General features: G+C 45.2%; 1 protein-coding gene across 1 annotated transcript in view; it reads left to right on the plus strand.

Annotated features, from left to right (window-relative positions):
* LOC126416993 (inactive dipeptidyl peptidase 10-like) overlaps positions 1 to 21,894 on the plus strand; it is a 1,159,463-nt gene that overhangs the window by 926,002 nt on the left and 211,567 nt on the right. Inside the window, exon 6 of the mRNA XM_050084879.1 lies at positions 9,780 to 9,991. Within this exon, the coding sequence (XP_049940836.1) occupies positions 9,780 to 9,991 (212 nt within the window). The remainder of the gene's footprint in view (positions 1 to 9,779; positions 9,992 to 21,894) is intronic.

Below are 21,894 nucleotides of genomic sequence, written 5' to 3' on the forward strand. Positions count from 1 at the left end.
ATCTATAGAACGTGAACAGTCCGAAATACCGACACTATTACTGTAACTTCCTATGGAGTGCGTTTCAAAAGCTGCCGCATAGCTGGAACGTCCAGGGTAGGAGAAGTTAAATTACCGATGCGAAGAAAGCATGAACGGAAGATAAGAATCGGTGGATACATTATACTTATGAGAAGACATACCCGGATGACAGAACAGAGGGGGGGGGGGGTGTATGTAATGCGAGAATAATGTTCAGTTTACTAGCTTTCCAACAATAATGAAATATTACTTGTGGTATAACAAGACAGTGGTTTTTACCGAAATTTAACTTCACTTGAGTGTTATATGTGAACCTGGATTTGCTTTAATTTGTGAAAGATAGTCATCGAAATTTGAAGCATAGTTGGAGAAGTATTTCCTCTTAACGTAATTTTCTAGTGTTTTTTATTTCTGACGTATGATTACCTTCCAAAGCTTACTACTTATCACAATGTTAACTTTATGTCGGCCTGGTTATAATTCTCCTATATAAGCTGACTATGTCGATATATATATATATATATATATATATATATATATATATATATATATATATATATATATATATATATATATATATAAGCTGGCCGTAGGTTGTGTTCCAAAAATGAACAGCATAGAGACAGAAGTGATGACACTTCCTGCAGGACCTGACCATCATTTTGCAGGACAATGTTCAAGAACGAACAGCGTAAGCTATTACTCATTTGTTTGGTTGATGGGGCTGCTAAGTGCTATACCACCTACTGCACTCACCTGACTTAAGCCCTCGTAAGTTCAACTCGATTTCAAAACTCAAGGAAACACTTCATGGCATTCGGTTCAGAACTGCTACAAATTCATCGGGCAATAGACCGCACCGCTCGAACGGTCAATACAACTGGCACTGCTAAGAGTATCCTATGACTTCCACATCGCTGACAACGGGTTATACACAACGCTGGTGACTAATTTGAAGGTCAGTAAAACTTTGAAACACATCTATTTTGTATGAGCTGTAAATAAATAGTTGCCACTGTTAAAGTTCCAACCCTTGTATATAAGAAAATAAAGACGAAGCGAAATGGAACTTCACTGGCTAAGAGGAGGATATATGACGGTATTTCACAAAATACAATCTCGAGTCAAATTTACAAAGCAGTTGGCAGTATGAGCTCACTTATCAGTCTGATGTCGTATCCCCTCTTGCTAGGATTCATGCACTAACTCGGTTGGGAAGGGTGCGATAAAGCCGTTTAATCCTCTCTTGAGGCAAGATAGCACATAGATCCTGGGACAGAGTTGATATCCGACCATTCCTACATATGTTCTGAGGGGGGGGGGGGCAGATCTGGGGATCTTGTTGGCCACGAGAGCATCGCAACATCATGCAGAAAATTCCTAGAGACACATGCCATATGTGGACGAGCGCATTCCCTTTGAAAAACGAAACCGCGATGCACGCGAGGACGCAGGACGTTCGTAACGTGCCGTTATGCCGTCAGATTTGCTTCAGTCGCTACCAGCCGTGGTCGGAAGTCATACTCGATAGCTTCCCACGACACCAGGAATAACATTGCTCAGCTTCTCCAAGACATTGGGAGGATGGGATCCATCCGCAGATCCCCGATATACTCGCCGACGATGGTCATCCGAGTTGGTGCAGAATTACAGTTCATCGCTGAACATAATGCGTTGCCATTCACCAGCACTGCATGCTTCCCCGCCACGGAACGAGTCGAAGCGCAGCCGCCTGCGTTTAAGTGTTAACGATAGCCTGCGTACGTGATGGTAATTCCCTAGTTTGACTACAGTCAGTTGGGAGCCAGGGTGTGAATCGGACAACCAACAAAGCTACGATCCCCCTTGAAAATGTCCTCCGCAGATGGAGACGAAACGCCGTGTTTTAAGATGAAATCAGTTCGACCACGGCATATAGACCGGAACATTTTATTAATTGTGACATTGCCGACCGTGAAAGTTCACATTTTCTCTTTCAAACTGTCAGGTATTTATAATACAGTCCTTCACAATGAATATTCAACATATGATGCTGTTCACCACCACGCCATATTAAGCAGGTAAAAAAAAAACTCCGCCCGAACAGGCCATGAAGGACCGACCGGCCGCCGTGTCATCATCAGCCCACAGGCGTTAGCGGATGCTGATGTGGAGGGGCATGTGGTCAGCACACCGCTCTCCTGGCCGTATATCAGTTTACGATACCGGAGCTGCTACTTCTCTATCATGTACAGTACTGGCCACTAAAATTGCTAAACCACGAACATGACATGCTACAGAAGCGAAATTTAACCGACAGGAAGAAGATGCTGTGGTATGCAAATGATTAGGTTTTCAGAGCATTCACACAAGGTTGGCGCCGGTGGCGGCACCTACAACGTGCTGACATGAGGAAACTTTCCAACAAATTTCTCATACATGAACAGCAGTTGACCGTCGTTGCCTTGTGAAACGTTGTGATGCCTCGTATAAGCAGGATAAATGCGTACCATCACGTTTCCGACTTTGATAAAGATCGGATTGTAGCCTATTGGGATTGCGGTTTATCGTATCGTGACATTGCTGCTAGCGAAGGTCGACATCCAATGACTGTTAGCAGAATATGGAATCGGTGGATTCAGGAGGGTTATACGGAACGCCGTGCTGGATCCCAACGGCCTCGTATCACTAGCAGTCGAGATGACAGGCATCTTATCCGCATAGCTGTAACGGACCGTGCAGCCACGTTCGATCCCTGAGTCAACAGATGGGGACGTTTGCAAGACAACAACTATCTGCACGAACAGTTCGACGAGGTTTGCAGCAGCATGGGCTATCAGCTCGGAGACCATGGCTGCGGTTACCCTTGACGCTGCATCACAGACAGGAGCGCCTGCGATGGTGTATTCAACGACGAACCTGGGTGCACGAATGGCAAAACGTCATTCTTTCTGATGAATCCAGGTTCTGTTTACAGCATCATGATGGTCGCATCCGTGTTTGGCGACATCGCGGTAAACGCACATTGGAAGCGTGTATTCGTCATCAAAAAATGGTTCAAATGGCTCTGAGCACTATGGGACTCAACTGCTGAGGTCATTAGTCCCCTAGAACTTAGAACTAGTTAAACCTAACTAACCTAAGGACATCACAAACATCCATGCCCGAGGCAGGATTCGAACCTGCGACCGTAGCGGTCTTGCGGTTCCAGACTGCAGCGCCTTTAACCGCACGGCCACTTCGGCCGGCTATTCGTCATCGCCATACTGGCGTATCACCCGGCGTGATGGTATTTGGTGCCATTGCTTACACGTCTCTGTCACCTCCTGTTCGCATTGACGGCACTTTGAACAGTGGACGTTACATTTCAGATGTGTAACGACCCGTGGCTCTACTCTTCATTCGATCCATGCTAAACTCAACATTTCAGCAGGATAATGCACGACCGCATGTTGCAGGTCCTGTGCGGGCCTTTCTGGATACAGAAAATGTTCGACTGCTGCCCTGGCCAGCACATTCTCGATGTCTCTCACCAATTGGAAACGTGTGGTCAATGGTGACCGAGCAACTGGCTCGTCACAATGCGCCAGTCACTACTCTTGTTAAACTGTGGTATCGTGTTGAAGCTGCACGGGCAGCTGTACCTGTACACGCCATCCAAGCTCTGTTTGACTCAATGCTCAGGCATATCAAGGCCGTTATTACGGCCAGACGTGGTTGTTCTGGGTGCTGATTTCTCAGGATCTATGCACCCAGACTGCGTGAAAATGTAATCACATGTCAGTTCTAGTATAATATATTTGTGTAATGAATACCCGTTTATCGTCTGCATTTCTTCTTGGTGTAGCTATTTTAATGGCCAGTAGTATAGCTCCCCAGTTCACGTCAAAAGAGCTGAGTGCACCCCGCTTGCCAACAGCGCTCGGCGGATCGGATGGTTACCCATCCCAGTGCTAACCCAGCACGACAGCGTTTAGCTTCGGTGATCTGACGGGAACCGGTGTTACCACTGCTATAAGGTCGTTGGCCCCTGTTAGGCAGGTAACAACACTAAACACATACAGCACTGAGAGACTCTGGTGGTCGTTCTGTGTCACAGAGAATTGCAATTCTAATCATCACGTATCCGCTGGTGGTATGTACGCATGCAACTTGTATGAAGTTACAATAATGTCTGACTATGTCATCTGTCTGTTTCACTTCTTTTCGTGCAGTAGAATACACACTGACGCAAAAACGCGTGACGCCAAGGAGTTGTGCGACATACGCTAAAGTTGGTAGTCATGTTTCTGCATCTGAAAGATTATGTCTATTCAAATATCGCGTCCATCGCAAATGAAGCGCTAGAAGCGCCACTACGAGGATGCAAACCAGGTTTGCTTAAACTGCACGCCGTGTTACCTTTGACATTAGATGTGGTGAGCTGATGTTAGTCAAGAATGCCTTTAAAGCTACAAAGACCCCGTTATCAACACCTCGCTGAGTTTGAACGAGGTCATGTAACAGGGCTACGAGAAACTGAATGTTTCTCTCACGATATTACATAAAGACTTGGCAAGAATTTAGCCACTGCTGGCTGGCAACTGTAGCCACGAGAATGTACGGTCCGAAGAATACCGAGCTCCGAACAGCCACATGGCACTATCGAGAAGGAAGACCATCGTGTTCGGCGTATGATTCTGGCGCATCTCACTACATCTGCAGCAGCAATCTGAGCAGCAGTTGGAACAATAGTGACACAACGCCTAACATTCTGCGTGGTGTCTGTTTGTTCTAAGTCGTGTCTCCCTACCACTTTCGCGCAACGACGCTCTGAGCGTGTTTTTTAGGGAACTGACTAGTTTGAACCTGGGACCTGTTGCTGGTAAGGAGACGCCAGACCACACATGACATGTAGAGTTCAGAAGAGTTCAGTGAGACTAGCGATGATATAATCAAATACTTAATGATTTCAGCGTCAGCTCCACTGCACTCCCTGTAAAAGAATCTTAGTGCTAACTAAATGCAGTGGAAGGGGTTCAAGGCGTTCCTATTTTTTAGTTAGCTGGTAAAATAACGTCGAAAAAGCAGTTAAGTTTACCATTGGAGTTTTTATTCTACTCACAAAACGTTGTTTATAAATTGCGTTATTGATAAAAGGAAATATTTTAATACAGGATGATAAAAGCCAACTGCGTTCAACAAAAATGTGAACGGATATTCCCTGAATTGGTTTCCAAGTTCTACAATGGATCGAAGGATGACCTATGCCATATCACATCTATAATCTAGGTTTAAGTTAAGTTTCATGAAAGAGAAAACTATCAAAATGGTCTACAGTGACCCTCAATTATCTTTAATTACTTAGTTGGTTTAAGAAAAGCTATCTGGCTGTGTTTTCAACTGACCAATCAGGGTCTCAATGTTAGCCTTAAGCTCCACCTACAAAACTTCTGTCTGTCCAATGAAAAACGTTATGTTTTTCGTGGTGGGGCAATGTTTTTAATGTTTGCAACGTAACAGAGGCGCGAAAAAGTCTCACGCTAAAACTTGCAGCTGGTGTGGCCCTTTTAGTGTTATCGTAAAATCTATACTGTTCTTCTGGAGGGCTCTATCTTTTAACATGGGCTGGGGGGTGGTTTTGGCGGTCGGCTGGCGACGTGGGTGTCCGGCCCTTATCGTAGGGCCTCCTAGCCTACACGATTCTGCTCTCGGCTTCTGTTCTCGTTTCTCTCCTCGGAACTGCGTCTTGTTTTACGGTGGGAAGGTATGACATGCATTTAGGTGTTCTTGAGTTAGTCTGTGGTATTCCATTTGCTCACTCGTTGATCGTATTACTTTGGTTAATTTACTGTCAGGATTTATTTGGAGCTATGTGGCATACTGCCGGATTTGCTATCACGTCAGGGTTTTCATCGAAGGTGTTGGATTTGCCCGACGCCTTACAAACGAAGTGTGACAAATCGGTTACTTCAACGAGAGCTCCGAGCCAGACGCCCTGTAGCGTGCATTCCGCTGACCCCAAACCACCGCCATTTGCGACTTCAGTAGTGTCCAGTCAGACCTCGCTGATGGCAAGGAGGATGTTTATCGTCGTTTCTGATGAAAACTGGTTCTGCCTTGGTGCCAGTGATGGCCGTGTGTAGGATATAAGGAGACAAGTTGAGGACCTGCAACCAGGCTGTCTGCGTACTACCCACACACACACACACACACACACACACACACACACACACACACACTCGACGTGATTTTCTCTGACAGCAGGATCACTTTCGTGGTTTCCTACGTTCCATGACTGCAAATATGTACGTCAGTATGGTGCTGTTGTGCTAGCATTCGTGAACAGTACTCCAGGGGTGTTTTCCAGGAGGATAACGCTCGCCCACATAGTGCTGTCATCTACAGAGTCCCAGCATGTTACCTTGGCCTGCTTAACGATTATATCTGTCTCCAATCGAGAACATGTCGGACATCATCGGACGACAACTGCAACGTCATCCACAACCAGCATTAACCATCTCTGTATTAACCGACCACGTAGCAGCATTTCGCATTTGCACTCTGTCGTTGCTAAGGAAGTTAATTACAGCGTCAACAAAAAGTTTAAAGTTTCTTCCACTTCATTAGTCAAATTACACTAACTTTGGGTTGAGAAAACAAATATGACAAACAATTTCCCGCCTAGTTCCTGTGATGTACACTCGATGGAAGTACGAGTATTATATTTTAACAGATTTAACAGACAGTGATACATTACACACTCCATTAACATTGGAAGTCTCTTTCACATTTTTTGTGAGAGCTATATTCTAAGAGCTTTAAATTTATGGAAGAACACACAGCCATTGGCTGGGAGTGAAAATAATTACGTAGTGGCTATATGAGATCACTGTTTTTTGGCTTGTCTCTTTTTAGTGAGTTCTACAGACTCTCTACAAACAGATCAGCAGTAATAGGCAAGGATTACTTCATTCTAAGGCCCTGATATGTTTGTTCCATTACAGAAATACCTTGGTGAAATGTTATTCCGTGCTCATCAGTGCCAACTGCAGATCTAGATTTATCATCTTTTTCGCCAAATCAGACCCAGGGTTTCTGTAAGGCTTACAGGGTTTTTCTTCTCCCATATCCTCATCATTTTCTGCTTGAAACTCATAATTTTAGGGCTGGAGTAGGAGCTGGTAAACTACCTGAATCTGGCGTAGTTCGAATAGCAGATGAAAGAATCTCTATTACTCTTTCTCGCATTGAAAATCGTGGTTTACAGGTGAAGTCAATTTTATTTATCAATATGGTTTGTAGGCTTCCGAGAAACCATAGGACATAGCCATCCATTGCCATTGTTATTTTTCAGCCATTCTCCTAGTAAAACTGAACAGAGGTACAACATATATGCAGAGCCCATTACTTTTCCTGGTCCCCTACCTTCATACCAAAATAATACTGATACGCAGTCTTCGCAAGAAGCTACAGACGAAAACGTTTCTTAACCACATAGGTAACAAAAGTTATTCACTGAATTTTTCAAATTTTTCAGCATTTTGATATAACAATTTTCACACATCAAAAGCTCTCTAAAACCAAATATTTGGCACTAATTACAACACAAGCAATATCAAACCGACAGTCACAGCAACTATTAGCATGTTTGTAACAGCTCGAGAATGTTGTGTTTAGTCGTTTAACACATATGACAGATCGAAAAACAAAATTATCACCCAAAGTAAAAATGTAGATCGAAAAATGTGTCATGCCATTATACCTCCAAATAAAGAGCTAATGAGTCATATTTATGGTCATTATTGAATTACACAGGTGGAAAAATTTAAGGATGAACTATTTTTGAACCGTCGATTGCCTTCGGGTGCTGCTGTATTCTCTTTTGGTGGTTTTTCGGGGACGACAACTTCGTTTGTTGTTTTCGGTCTCCTTTTTTCTGAACCCGGGCCCTGATACAAGTTTTTGTGCGATGCCAAGCAACTTTGCAACGAAGGACTGAGTTTATCCTTAACTCAGCACTGTTAAGAAAACTTGTCTGAAATCTATTAAATATTCCTTGGTTTTAGGCATTGCCATAAGTAAATAAAAATTTTAGAATTAGATTAGGCGCGCGTAGCAGCCGCGCGGTCTTGGCGTCTTGTCACGGTTCGCGCTCCTCCCCCCGTCGCAGGTTCGAGTGCTCCCTCGGGCATCGGTCTGTATGCTGTCTTTAACGTAAGTTAGTTTAAGTTGGATTAAGTAGTGTGCAAGCCTAGGGACCGATGACCTTAGCAGTTTGCTCCCATAGTAAACTATTGGCCATTAAAATTGCTACACCACGAAGATGACGTGTTACAGACACGAAATTTAAACGACAGGAAGAAGATGCTGTGGTATGAAAACGATTAGCTTTTCAGAGCATACACACAAGGGTGGCGCCGGTGGCGACACCTACAACGTGCTGACATGAGGACAGTTTCCAACCGATTCCTCATACACAAACAGCAGTTGACCGCCGTTGCCTGGTGAAACGTTGTTGTGATTCCTCGTGTAAGCAGGAAAAATGCGTATAATCACGTTTCCGACTTTGATAAAGGTCGGATTGTAGCCGATCGCGATTGCGGTTTATCGTATCGCGACATTGCTGCTCGCGTTGGTCGAGATCCAATGACTGTTAGCAGAATATGGAATCGATGGATTCAGGAGGGTACGCCGTGCTGGATCCCAACAGCCTCGTATCACTAGCATCGAGATGACAGGCATCTTATCCGCATGGCTGTAACGGATCGTGCAGCCACGTTCGATACCTGAGTCAACAGATGGGGACGTTTGCAAGAACACAACCGTCTCTACAAACAGTTCGACGACGTTTGCAGCAGCATGGACTATCAGCTCGGAGACCATGGCTGCGGTTACCCTTGACGCTGCATCACAGACAGGAGCGCCTGCGATGGTGTACTCAACGAAGAACCTGGGTGCACGAAAGGCAAAACGTCATTTTTTCGGATGAATCCAAGTTCTGTTTACAGCATCGAGATGGTCGCATCCGTGTTTGGCGACAACGCGGTGAACGCAATTGGAATTCTGTATTCGTCATCGCCATACTGGCGTATCACCCGGCATGATGGTATGGGGTGCCATTGGTTACACGTCTCGGTCACCTCTTGCTCGCATTGACGGCACTTTGAACAGTGACGTCGCATTTCAAATGTGTTACGACCCGTGGCTCTACCCTTCATTCTATCCCTGCGAAACCCTACATTTCAGCAGGATAATGCACGACCGCATGTTGCAGTTCATGTACGGGCCTTTCTGGATACAGAAAATGTTCTATTGCTGCCCTGGCCTGCGCATTCTCCAGATCTCTCACCAATTGAAAAGTCTGGTCAAGGGTGGCCGTGTAACTGGCTCGTCACAGTACGCCAGTCACTACTCTTGATGAACTGTGGTATCGTGTTGAAGCTGCATGGGCAGCTGTACCAGTACACGCCATCCAAGCTCTGTTTGACTCAATGCCCAGGCGTATCAAGGCCGTTATTATGGCCAGAGGTGATTGTTCTGGGTACTGATTTCTCAGGATCTGTGCACCCAAATTCCGTGAAAATGTAATCACATGTCAGTTCTAGTATAATATATTTGTCCAATGAATACCCGTTTATCATCTGCATTTCTTCTTGGTGTAGCAGTTTTAATGGCCAGTAGTGTAGTTACCACAAATTTACAATCTTCCAAAATAACTTTGATCGATACTGTAGATCACAGTTTGTCCGTAACAAGCTGTGTGGGACTTTTAGGCTACAGGAGGGGGTGTGTTGCAGGAACAAGTACTCGGTGTCGCCGGTGGAGCTGGACCGGCAGGCGCCGCGCCTGCAGCACGCCGTGTGGTCCCCTCGCGGCTCCAGCCTGGCCTTCGTGCACGACAACGACGTCTACTACAGCGCAGACCCGCGCCGCAGGGCGCCCGTGCGCGTCTCCAGCACCGGCGTGCCCAACACCGTCTTCAACGGCGTCGCCGACTGGCTCTACGAAGGTAAGCCGCAAGCGCCCCTCGTCTTCTAAGCAGCGAATGAAAGCCAACTGCGGCGGACCGGCCTCCGTAGACAACTCACCAGTGTTCACTCCCATTCGCTCGTATCTGTGAACATGCGTATACACTGGCAGGAATCGAAGAGAACGAACATAGCGCAACATCTCCGTTATCAACACATCAACAAAAATAAATGATAATTAATTGTAGCCCTCAGCTGCCGACAGGTTTTGTTGATATACCTCGATGGGGACCGCTGAAAATTTGTGCCCCGATCGGGACTCGAACACGGGATCTCCTGCTTACATGGCAGACGCTCTATGCATTTTTTTATTATTTTTTTTAACCTCATTTTGTTCGTTTTTGTTCGTTGCATCTGCTCGTGGTGGACGTCGCAAGACACCCGCTTCAGATCGTCGTTGATCCAGTAACTCAGTTTTTTTATTACACAAGGCAGAAAACCCTCTGACCGAACACGCTGAGTTACCGTGCCGGCCATCTGAGCCACCGAGAACACAGATGAATAGCGCGACTGCAGGGACTTATCCCGTGCACACTTCTCGTGAGACGCACATTCCCAACTGTCCACAATCTACATACGTAATGTACCTAATAGGTATTTGCCCATCCACTCATTACTCGCGCGCACTTATAAGGTGACAATTCCCGTAAGAGTCCGGGCAACCTGTGTTCATTCGCACAGATGAAGGTCAATGGATGGGTAGCCTTTAACTACCGGGTGATCAAAAAGTCAGTATAAATTTTTACCTCTCTGTCTACATTATTCCGTGGTTTATTAAGTTTTCAAATTTATACTGACTTTTTGATCACCCGGTATATATGAAGATAGTAACTGCTCTCGAAAGAACAGATACCATTGATCACCGTGCAGCTTCTCTTCATCTGTGCGAATGCACACAGGTTGCCCGAACTCTTACGGGAATCGTCACCTTAGTGTGCGCGAGTAATGAGTGGATGGGCAAATATATGTTAGGTACATAACGTATGTAGATTGTGGACAGTTGGGAATGTAGGTCTCACGGGAAGTGTGCAAGGGATAAATCCCTGCAGTCACGCTATTCATCTGTTTTCTCAGTGGCTCTGGTGGATAGAGCGTCTGCATTGTAAGCAGGAGATTCTGGGTTCGAGTATCGGTCGGGACAGACATTTTCAGCTGTCCCCATCGAGGTATATCAACAACATCTGTCGGCAGCTGAGAGTTTCAATTAACTATCATTTATTCTAGAGAAGTTGCACTGTCATCGATGGTTACTGTTCTTTAGAGAGCAGTTACTATCTTCAGCCATCAACAAAAGTATTTCAACACTCCATTATTTCGAAATTCATGCCACAGAAATCAAAAATTGGCCCTGAGGAATGCGCATCTATTCATTTGCAATGTGCCAAGACTAATATAAAAAAGAAAAGAAAAAAATAGAGCGCGTCTATATAACGACAAAATCTTACGTTTCCCGTTGGGTGGAAGGAGGGGGGTGGGAGGGGGGGGTGGGGGGGGGGGGTGATTCACAACATTCGTGAGCTACGTCAATACGTGGCGGGACACTTCCTTGCCAGATAGAGGCCTGTGTGCGTAGTGGTGTACCTTCAGTGACCCTGGTCCAAAGTGCCGCATTTTTCACTGACTGTTCTGCCTAAGTAGCAAAGAGTGCGCTGAGTTGAAACAAGTCATAAGGTACGCCCAATCTCGTTTCGGAGCTACTTTTGTCCGGAGGAGTGCAGCATGTATTTACAAATCGTTGGAAGTCCCCTGCAGGACTATTGAGCCATGCTGCCTCTACAGCCGTCCGCAATTGCAAAAGTGCTGCCGGTGCAGCATTTTGGGCTCGGACTGACCTCTCGATTATATCTCATAAATGTTCGTTAGGATTCATGTCGGACAATCTGGGTGAATTGTCCAGAATATTCTTCAAAACAATCGCGAACAATTGCGGCATTTTCATCCGTAAAATTTTGTCGTTTGTTTGGGAATGCCGGCCGGAGTGGCCAAGTGGTTCTAGGCGCTACAGTCTGGAACCGCGCGACCGCTACGGTCGCAGGTTCGAATCCTGCCTCGGGCATGGATGTGTGTGGTGTCCTTAGGTTAGTTAGGTTTAAGTAGTTCTAAGTTCTAGGGGACTGATGACCTCAGATGTTAAATCCCATAGTGCTCAGAGCCATTTGAACCATTTGTTTCGGAACGTGAAGTCAATGAGGGCTGCAAATGGCAAATGATCAGTTGGACCAAAGGACCCACTCTATTCCATGTAAACAGAGCCTACACCATCAAGACGTCACTGCCAACTTGCATAGTGTCTTCTTGACAACTTGGGTCCATGGCTTCGTCGGGTCTGCACCATATTCAAAACCTAAAATCAGCTCTTACAACTGAAATCGCGACTCGTTTGACCAGGTCACGGATTTACAGTCGACTAGAGTGCAACCAATATCGTCACGAGCCCAGGAGAGGCTTCGCTGGTGATGTCGTACTGTTAGCAAAGGCACTCGCGTCAGTCGTCTGCTGCCATTGCCCATTACAGCCAGATTGCGCCGCTCTGTCCTAACGGATACGTTGTAACATACTGATTATTCCTTGCCACTGTGGTGTTACCTTGAAGCTGTGAGAAAGGAGAACAGGCGCTCCAAGGCGCGGAAGCAGAGACGATGCTGAGGGCAGACGAAACTAGGAGAGAGATTGTTACATGAAGTAAACCGTAAGGGGAGAACTTCGCGAAAATGCAAACGCCCCCAGACGCGGTCGCAGGCCGCTAGTTACCATTCAAGGAATTAACGTGTAACTTCATACGCCGTCTAGACGCTGTGGTAGGTTGCCACCGTAGAACTTTGTAACCAACAGGCACGTACTAGCGTATAAAGCCAGCTTGATACCAGCCCTGAGAACAGCAACGCCAGTAGGCTCACAAGGGTTAGAAAGAGAGCGAAAACGCCAAAAACTGTTGACCTAGCAGTCCCTCCTCCGGGGAACCCCAGGGGCGGGGCTAAATGACGTATAACAATAGTGTTGCAAACCTTATTTGGCAGAGCAGTTACGTTTAGCTTTCATCTGAATAATGTTGATATCAAATACGGGCTTAGTTAGTGCAATTGCATTAACATCCCCGCCTTAGGAGCAGTAGAGGGGATCTAACTAAACCGTGATTGGCAGGCGCCTGCAAGAGACCTGCGGTATTGGCTGGGTGGCTTTAAGTGGGAAAAACAGTGCCCCCAAGTGACTCTTTAAAACCCCTAGATTCCGCATTTTCGCGAAGTTCTCAGTGAGACGATCTGGGAACCGAATCCGCGTCCGTCGACTCCTGCCTCGGTCCAGCTCCGCCTAAGACTGCTCTCTATCACATGGAGTGCCTCAGTGAACAGTGTCACATTCAGTATGTTTTGTTTTGTAACTGAGTTGTTGCCTTAAGATGCTGCTAGTGTTTGCTACTGTTGTTAGCATCCACTCCTGGGACTTATGCACTGGCTTCTGTTGTAACAGTGTTATTCATGCTTTTTCTAACCCTAGAACTAGCCTCCAGTATATTAGTTAGTCGCCGGCCGCTGTGGCCGAGCGGTTCTGGGCGCTTCAGTCCGGAACCGCGCTGCTGCTACGGTCGCAGGTTCGAATCCTGCCTCCGGAATGGATGTGCGTGATGTTCTTATGTTAGTTAGGTTTCAGTACTTCTAAGTCTAGCGGACTGATGACCTCAGATGTTAAGTCCCATATGCTTAGAGTCATTTAGCATTATTTAGTCCTGTTTGGAATAAACAACTATTTCAAAACTCTGTTTGTCCAAGAGTCTCCACAACGAGTTCCCTACCGAGTCTCACCACCTGCATTTCTAGTAAATGCCTGTACCAGTGGTGGCTCAGATAGAAGAAAACAGTTAAACGCCTTCAATGTGAATTGTCCTTCTGCCTTCTGCTCTGTACCGCTCGGGAGCGCAGACTGGCCAGTAACCCGTTTTCTCCCTCTCCCACCTGTGTCAGGACACGACAACGTTCGTCGTATATCCCACATTGATTTCTGCGGTTATTTCACTCAATGATGCTTATCAGTTAGCACTGAAACCTCTACGCAAACACTGCTACCGGCGGCCACTGTGTTTTCCGTGGTGAGAGGTAATGCATGAAATCTGGTGTTCTCGGTACGTTCTTGACACTTTGTATCTCGGAATATTAAATACTCCAACAGTTTCCGAAATCGAATGTTCCATGCGTCTAGCTCCACCGACCATTCCGCGTTCAAAATCTGTTTATTTCCTTCGTGCGTAAATCTTTTTACATGAATCACCTGAGTACAAATGATATCTCCGCCTATGCACTGTCCCTTTGTACCTTGTGTACTCGATAGTACCGCCATCTGCAAATCTGCATATCGCTATCACATGACTCTTTGCCACCTCAGTGCATGTGGGTGTTTTCAACATCAAAAAACAGTTTGTTTCAATCGATCCCACACAGAGTGGGCTCATGTCGGATGAACAGGCAGCCCACTCCATTCTAATGACCCTAGCATTTTGAAGGAACGTGTTCATGAGAACAGGACGTTCAGCGCACGAGTTATCCTCCATCAAGACGAAACTGTCACCATCATGTTAGCAATACGGTCCCACTACTGTTTGCAGATTATCGTAGGTCCGCGGAGCAGTGAGATTGCCCTCAACAACCACGAGAGATGTACGGTCACCCCATGTAATGCCACTCCAGAACATCACTCAATCACCATCTTGTTTCACCCGAGGTGTTAGATATTACCAGGTCGTCTGCAAAACCACGGTTCTCTGCGATTACCAGGGATACAAACAGATCCGAGTTTCGTCTGTAAACGAAACTCGACGCAATTTTGGGGCGTCCATTCAGCATGATTTCTTGCCCATTTGTAATGGAGTCCTTGGTGCTGTTGTGTACGACATGGTGCACTCCTTGGTCGTCGGGAATGGAGATTCGTATGATGCAAGCGCCCCGTAACAGTTTGATCAGATTTATGACGTCGTGTAGCCTTTTAAAACGCCGAATTCAGTTCTGCCTCATTCAGCCCACACTTCCTTTGACTCAGAAGTCGTAACTATCGATCATCCCGTGCACCTGTAGAACGTGGACGACCTGTTCTGTGTAATTGTTAAACACTATCTGTGAAATGGAACCAATTCCATGTTCGCACTACGTCACTTTGATTCCAGTGCACACGTGGAGGAAGTTCCCTGGCTGACAAGTTTTCTACGCGTACACTGATGGTGCAGACACGATCATTAGTTGTGATTGTCCTTCGTAGCATGAGGAATCTAAAGTACAGATTCCTCATGCTACGAAGGACAATCACAACTAATGATCGTGTCTGCATCAGGCCTCTCTACTGCGTCCCTACTGGCGCTTTACTGTCAACTGAAGTGCTGCAATCCATTCGAGTGCGGCGTTCTACCCATAGGGAGAGCTCGTGGTAGCTGCGTGTATCTTTAGAAACAACGTCAGGTGTGGCCTTCCGATTGGTGCAAGATAGTCATAATAGCAACACGCCTGCATCACATGTTGAGTGATCCACAGCTATTGTTAATGTGTGTAGTTTTTTTCGCTGTTAGATAATTATCACATAGGTCTCACAATATAGCAGCCATGATGCAAAACTGACATTCAGGTAGGATTATTTTTCATAGCGAGAGCTCTATTTTTGACGTAGGAAGCAAAATAGCGTAGGGAAAATTGTTGTGGGTTGGCAGGAGAGCCAACACCGGGTACTAGAGGAAGCCGAAAGGCACGCGTTTTAGCTCACGCAGGCTGACGTGAGGTCTGGAACAGGACAAGGAATTTAGACTTTAGAAAAACGGACGTAGCGGGTGGAATACTTAACTTTAATCCATTAATGATGAGCGTCGCTCTTGATGGTACATGATTACAGTATCAATAGTAACTGGTACTGGCGCCTTGCTAGGTCGTAGCAAATTACGTAGCTGAAGGCTATGCTAACTATCGTCTCGGCAAATGAGAGCGTATTTTGTCAGTGAACCATCGTATCATTGTAATTATTTAAAGGTGTCAATGAATTCTTCAGGCCGGCCGGAGTGGCCGAGCGGTTCTAGGCGCTACAGTCTGGAACCGCACGACCACTACGGTCGCAGGTTCGAATCCTGCCTCGGGCTTGGATGTGTGTGATGTCCTTAGGTTAGTTAGGTTTAAATAATTCTAAGTTCTAGGGGAATGATGATCTTAGAAGTTAAGTCTCATAGTGCTCAAAGCCATTTTTTTGTGGAGGAAAAATAAAAACGGAACGCTAATAACCGACGATCAACATAATCTGAAAAAAGATTAGAATTTACACTCTGATTATTAGCAGCAATAGTCATGTACGTTTCGCATGTCAGCAGCTGCTACACCTCAGATAGTGCACATGTCTACACTCATATATACGATCAATTAAAGTACTTTATTAAGAACCAACAAGGGAGATCATGTCAAGGAAGTATGATGAATGAAATGAGAAATATACATAAAATGTTTCATGTAGGCTCCTTTATAAAATCTGCTATATACGAGGGCTATTTTCTTTCACTGTCCAATAGTTCTTGAAATGGAAACCGCAGTACAAATAAAAAATGTTTTATTTGAAACCATTCTGCTATCCCTCCTAGCTATTTCGCTACGTAGATGCCACTCCAACTGAGACATTTGGCATAGCGATGTACCAACTTCCCAATACCCTCGTCATAGAAGGTAATCGCCTGTGCTACCCGCCAGTTCCCTACACTGGTCTGCAGCTCGCTGTCTATGCCAAAGTGCTGTCCACGTAGCCAGCAGTTCATACGTGTGGAGAGATGAAAACTAGGGGCAGCCAAGTCCGGACTGTATCACGGATGATCGAACACTTCTCATTCAAAATGCTGTAGGGGCGTCTTCATTGCAGCTGCAGCTGCAGCTGAGCTTTGTCATGAATATGGTCAGTGCCTAATGAGAACATTCCTAATCGCTTGTTCTGAATTGCATTTCGTAGTAATTTTCTCGAGTCACCTGATCCACTCGCTTCAATCTCTGACCACCTGCATCATGAACGCCTGTATGTGCTGTTGCAAATTTCCTGCATTACTGCTGCACTTTGCTGTCATGCATGACATTTACGTTATGTGGGTTGCATGATATCAGGTGGAACCGTTCTGCATGAAGAAATTGAACGATAGCGTGCACTTCACACAGGGCGCGAGAGCCTATTGTTCTAGGTGCCTTTACTTGCTCTCTGCGTGCTCAGAGTTGAAAAGTGCAATGTGACGCGATCGACAGGCATACTAGAAACAATGTGCAACACATCTGCGCAAAGCTTCATTGAATATTCGCTGTGTTTTTGATTTCTCAATTGATCAGACCTTGAAAAAGGTAGCCATCGTAGTTTGTTGCAGGGTAGATAGCGTGATACCAAGCAAACGGTTTTGATTTGTTTCTTTCCACATAAAAAATCTCTAAAATAATAATGATCATTAGGCATGCAATTACAGCTACAACAACAACGATCACGTCCTTCACATATTTTGAATTTTAATCAGCCTAATATTTCCAAGAAAATTTATTGTGCTGTTCTTTGGCAAAGAAGAGATAAATAAGGCTTGTGCTTATTCGCTCCGATCCCTCCTGATAGAAGCATCTAATGAACTGAATATTTCTTTAGAATGCTTTTCTACAGCTAGAAACTGCGTGGAATGGTTTGTAACAGTCCACCAGAGCTGCTTTTTATATATTTTTTTGGTTATGGCTACCGGTTTCGAGCATGACTCATTTTCAGGTATTTTAAAAGTAGCATTTACGATTTCATTGCTTACCGCTTGAAAATGAGCCACATTCCAAGCCTGGTGGACGGTCAGTACAATATATCTAATGGAAGTATCGCCTTTCTCGCATCCACAGTTGGACATTTGAGTGCTTCGGCAATTTTCCCTCAATAATATTTGTTTTACCGGGTGATCAAACAGTCAGTATAAATTTGAAAAATGAATAAATCACGGAACAATGTAGATAGAGAGGTACAAATTGACACTGCGTAAAAACATCATACGTTGCAGCAGGTGTTTATCAGCCAGGATGGGGATGATGCGATTCTGTAACATATCGGCATACCTCTCACCCGTCACGGTAGCAGTTACAAAACCAGAATCACGCATTTCCTCGAAGAAAAAAGGCCCGATAACGGTAGATGTGGTAAATCCAACCCATACCGTGACTTTCTCGTTGTGCAATGGAGTTTCCACGACAGTTCTAGGATTGTCGGTAGCCAAAATTCTGCAGTTGTGGGCGTTGACAGACCCTCGGAGCGTGAAATGAGCTTCGTCGGTCCACAACGCGTTACTCAACCAATCGTCATCTTCCGCCATCTTTTGAAACACCCACACCGCAAATGCCCTCCGCTTCACTAAATCGCCAGGTAACAGTTCACGATGCCGATGAATTTTGTACGGATAGCATCGGAGGGTACGCCTCAGTGAAAACCAAACAGTAGTGTATGGAATGCCGGTGCGACGTGCGACTGCACGAGCGCTGACATCCCCGTGCATAAACGAACCCGCTACAGTCTCCATTTCCTCCTGAACTGTCTCAGCAGCATTACGCCTTGTGCTCGGTCGGCCACTACGGGGTCTATCGTCTAAACAACCCGTGGCTCCTAAATTCGAAATCATTCTCGCCAGAGCTGCATTTGTCAACGGACCTTTACCCGTTCGAATCACCTTCCTATGGCGATAGGATCGTAACGCTGAACTAGCACATTCCCCATTCTGATAATACACCTTCACTAAAAGCGCCTTTTCAGGTACCGTCAACATGCTGCGGCTGCTGGCGCATCTGATCCTCTCTCTCATTACAGCTCCTTTTATACACGATTGTCATGCGCAGTCACTGACGTTTTGCTGTCCAGCGTCATCTGTCGGATATTTTGTGAACTTTTTTTGGTTTTAATAAAACCCCATGTCATTCCAAGCATGTGTGTCAATTTTATTCCGTGGTTTATTAAGTTTTCAAATTTATACTGACTTTTTGATCACCCGGTACTTCGACATTTGTGCTATTTATCTCTTTGAGCCCACAAGCGCATACAAGGGGCAATCAGATGAAACCCGAACACCCGCCACAAAAAAGGTTTCAGTCGAAAGTAATGACTCGCTCGACCGCTGACGGATCCACAATAGCACTCCCTCTTGCACTTCCTCGTCCGACAGAAAGCAACGTTCACGCATGTCTTTCCTCAGGTCGCCAAAGATGTGAAAATCACAGGGTGAAAGACCCTGCTGTACGGAAGCTGTGGCAGTTCTTGGCAACCACACCGCTGAATCGAAGCCTCCGTTAGATTGGCAGTGTGGCAGCAGGCGTTATCGTGCAACACTAGGCATACTAATTACTGCTTCCCAGTATATATATCACTTTTCAAACCAAGAACTCAATTCATGGAATCAATACTAGAAATAAGAATAGTCTTCACAAGGATTTAAAGTCACTTACTCTTGTACAAAAAGGTGTGCATTATTCAGGAACACGCATTTTCAATAACTTGCCAGCAGCCATAAAAAGCTTAACAACCATTGAAATTCAGTTCAAGAGAAGCCTAAAGGATTTATTGGTGGCCAACTCCTTCTACTCCATTGATGAATTTCTGAGTAGAACCAACTGATATACATACAATTTAACTTCTACACAATTTCAGCGCAGTAATATGTTAATTGTAAATAAGTGTGTGTGTGTGTGTGTGTGTGTGTGTGTGTGTGTGTGTGTGTGTGTGTGTCTGTGAATACAATCTAACTTATCTAACTTCTGCACCAGTCCAGTGCAGTAATGTGTTCATTGTAAATAAGTATTCAGTAGTTGTATTACACGTTTATTACCTTATAAATAAATAAAAAACTTTTTCATTTTAAATTCAGTGCATTTGTAAAATGATTCTTTCATATAGTGTTCATTAAAAAATGACGACCATGCCACTTGGGACCTGTGGAATGGTACATTAGCTTATTTGTTTGAGTTGTAAATATTTGTCATGTATTGTTGTTTTTCTGACTCGTTCTACATCCTGGAGGACCTCCTCACTACGGATCAATTGGGATGAAAGTAAATCTAATCTAATCTAATCTGATAGTTCCTCTGCTTGTCGAGTTCCTCGAAAGCGGAACCACGATCGGTGCGCAACGGCGTGAAGACACTTTGCAGAAACTGTGGCACGCCATAAAGTCAAAACGGCCAGGAATGCTGTAGAACGGAATCTTGTTGGACAGTAAGGTTCGCCCCCACACCGCCAATGGGATGAAGGCTACGATTCAGCGATCTGGTTAGGAAACAATGCAACATTCACCATACGGGCCAGATCTTCCATGGTGTGATGTTCACATTTTTGGTGACCTGAAGAAAGACACGCGTGGACATCGGTTTCAGTCGTACGAGGAAGGGCGCGAGTGCAGGTGGTTCTGGATCTGTCACCGGTCGACCGCGTTCTGCGAAACAGGAATCGATTTTCTCGTCTCTGTAGTGTAATAAATTTCTTAACGCGTGTGGTGATTACTTTTGAATGGAATAAGCGAGTACACGAAGGAATTTGCCCGTCTTCTTGCAGCGGTGTACCGTAGGTCTCTAGAAGAGCGTAGCGTTCCAAAGAATTGGAAAAGGGCACAGGTCATCCCCGTTTTTAAGAAGGGACGTCGAACAGATGTGCAGAACTATAGACCTATATCTCTAACGTCGATCAGTTGTAGAATTTTGCAACACTTACTATGTTCGAGTATAATGACTTTTCTGGAGACTAGAAATCTACTCTGTAGGAATCAGCATGGGTTTCGAAAAAGACGATCGTGTGAAACCCAGTTCGTGCTATTCATCCACGAGACTCAGAGGGCCATAGACACGGGTTCCCAGGTAGACGCCATGTTTCTTGACTTCCGCAAGGCGTTCGATACAGTTCCCCACAGTCGTTTAATGAACAAAGTAAGAGCATATGGACTATCAGACCAATTGTGTGATTGGATTGAAGAGTTCCTAGATAACAGAACGCAGCATGTCATTCTCAATGGAGAGAAGTCTTCCGAAGTAAGAGTGATTTCAGGTGTGCCGCAGGGGAGTGTCGTAGGACCGTTGCTATTCACAATACACATAAATGACCTTGTGGATAACATCGGCTTTTTGAGGATGATGCTGTGGTACATCAAGAGGTTGTAACAATGGAAAATTGTACTGAAATGCAGGAGAATCTGCAACGAATGGACGAGTGGTGCAGGGAATGGCAATTGAATCTCAATGTAGACAAGTGTAATGTGCTGCGAATACATAGAAAGAAAGATCCCTTATCATTTAGCTACAACACAGCAGGTCAGCTACTGCAAGCAGTTAATTCCATAAATTATCCGGGAGTAGGCATTAGGAGTGATTTAAAATGGAATGATCATATAAAGTTGATCGTCGGTAAAGCAGATGCCAGACTGAGATTCATTGGAAGAATCCTAAGGAAATGCAATCCGAAAACAAAGGAAGTAGGTTACAGTACACTTGTTCGCCCACTGCTTGAATACTGCTCACCAGTGTGGGATCCGTACCACATAGGGTTGATAGAAGAGATACAGAAGATCCAACGGAGAGCAGCGCGCTTCGTTACAGGATCATTTAATAATCGCGAAAGCGTTACGGAGATGATAGATAAACTCCAATGGAAGACTTTGCAGGAGAGACGCTCAGTAGCTCGGTACGGGCTTTTGTTGAAGTTTCGAGAAAATACCTTCACCGAGGAGTCAAGCAGTATATTGCTCCCTCCTACGTAAATCTCGCGAAGAGACGCTGAGGATAAAATCAGAGAGATTAGAGCCCACACAGAGTCATACCGACAAACCTTTTTTCCACGAACAATACGAGACTCGAATAGAAGGGAGAACCGATAGAGGTACTCAAAGTACCCTTCGCCAAACACC

The sequence above is a fragment of the Schistocerca serialis genome, chromosome 8 (assembly GCF_023864345.2).
Source record: "Schistocerca serialis cubense isolate TAMUIC-IGC-003099 chromosome 8, iqSchSeri2.2, whole genome shotgun sequence".
Classification (NCBI taxonomy): Eukaryota; Metazoa; Arthropoda; class Insecta; order Orthoptera; family Acrididae; genus Schistocerca; species Schistocerca serialis.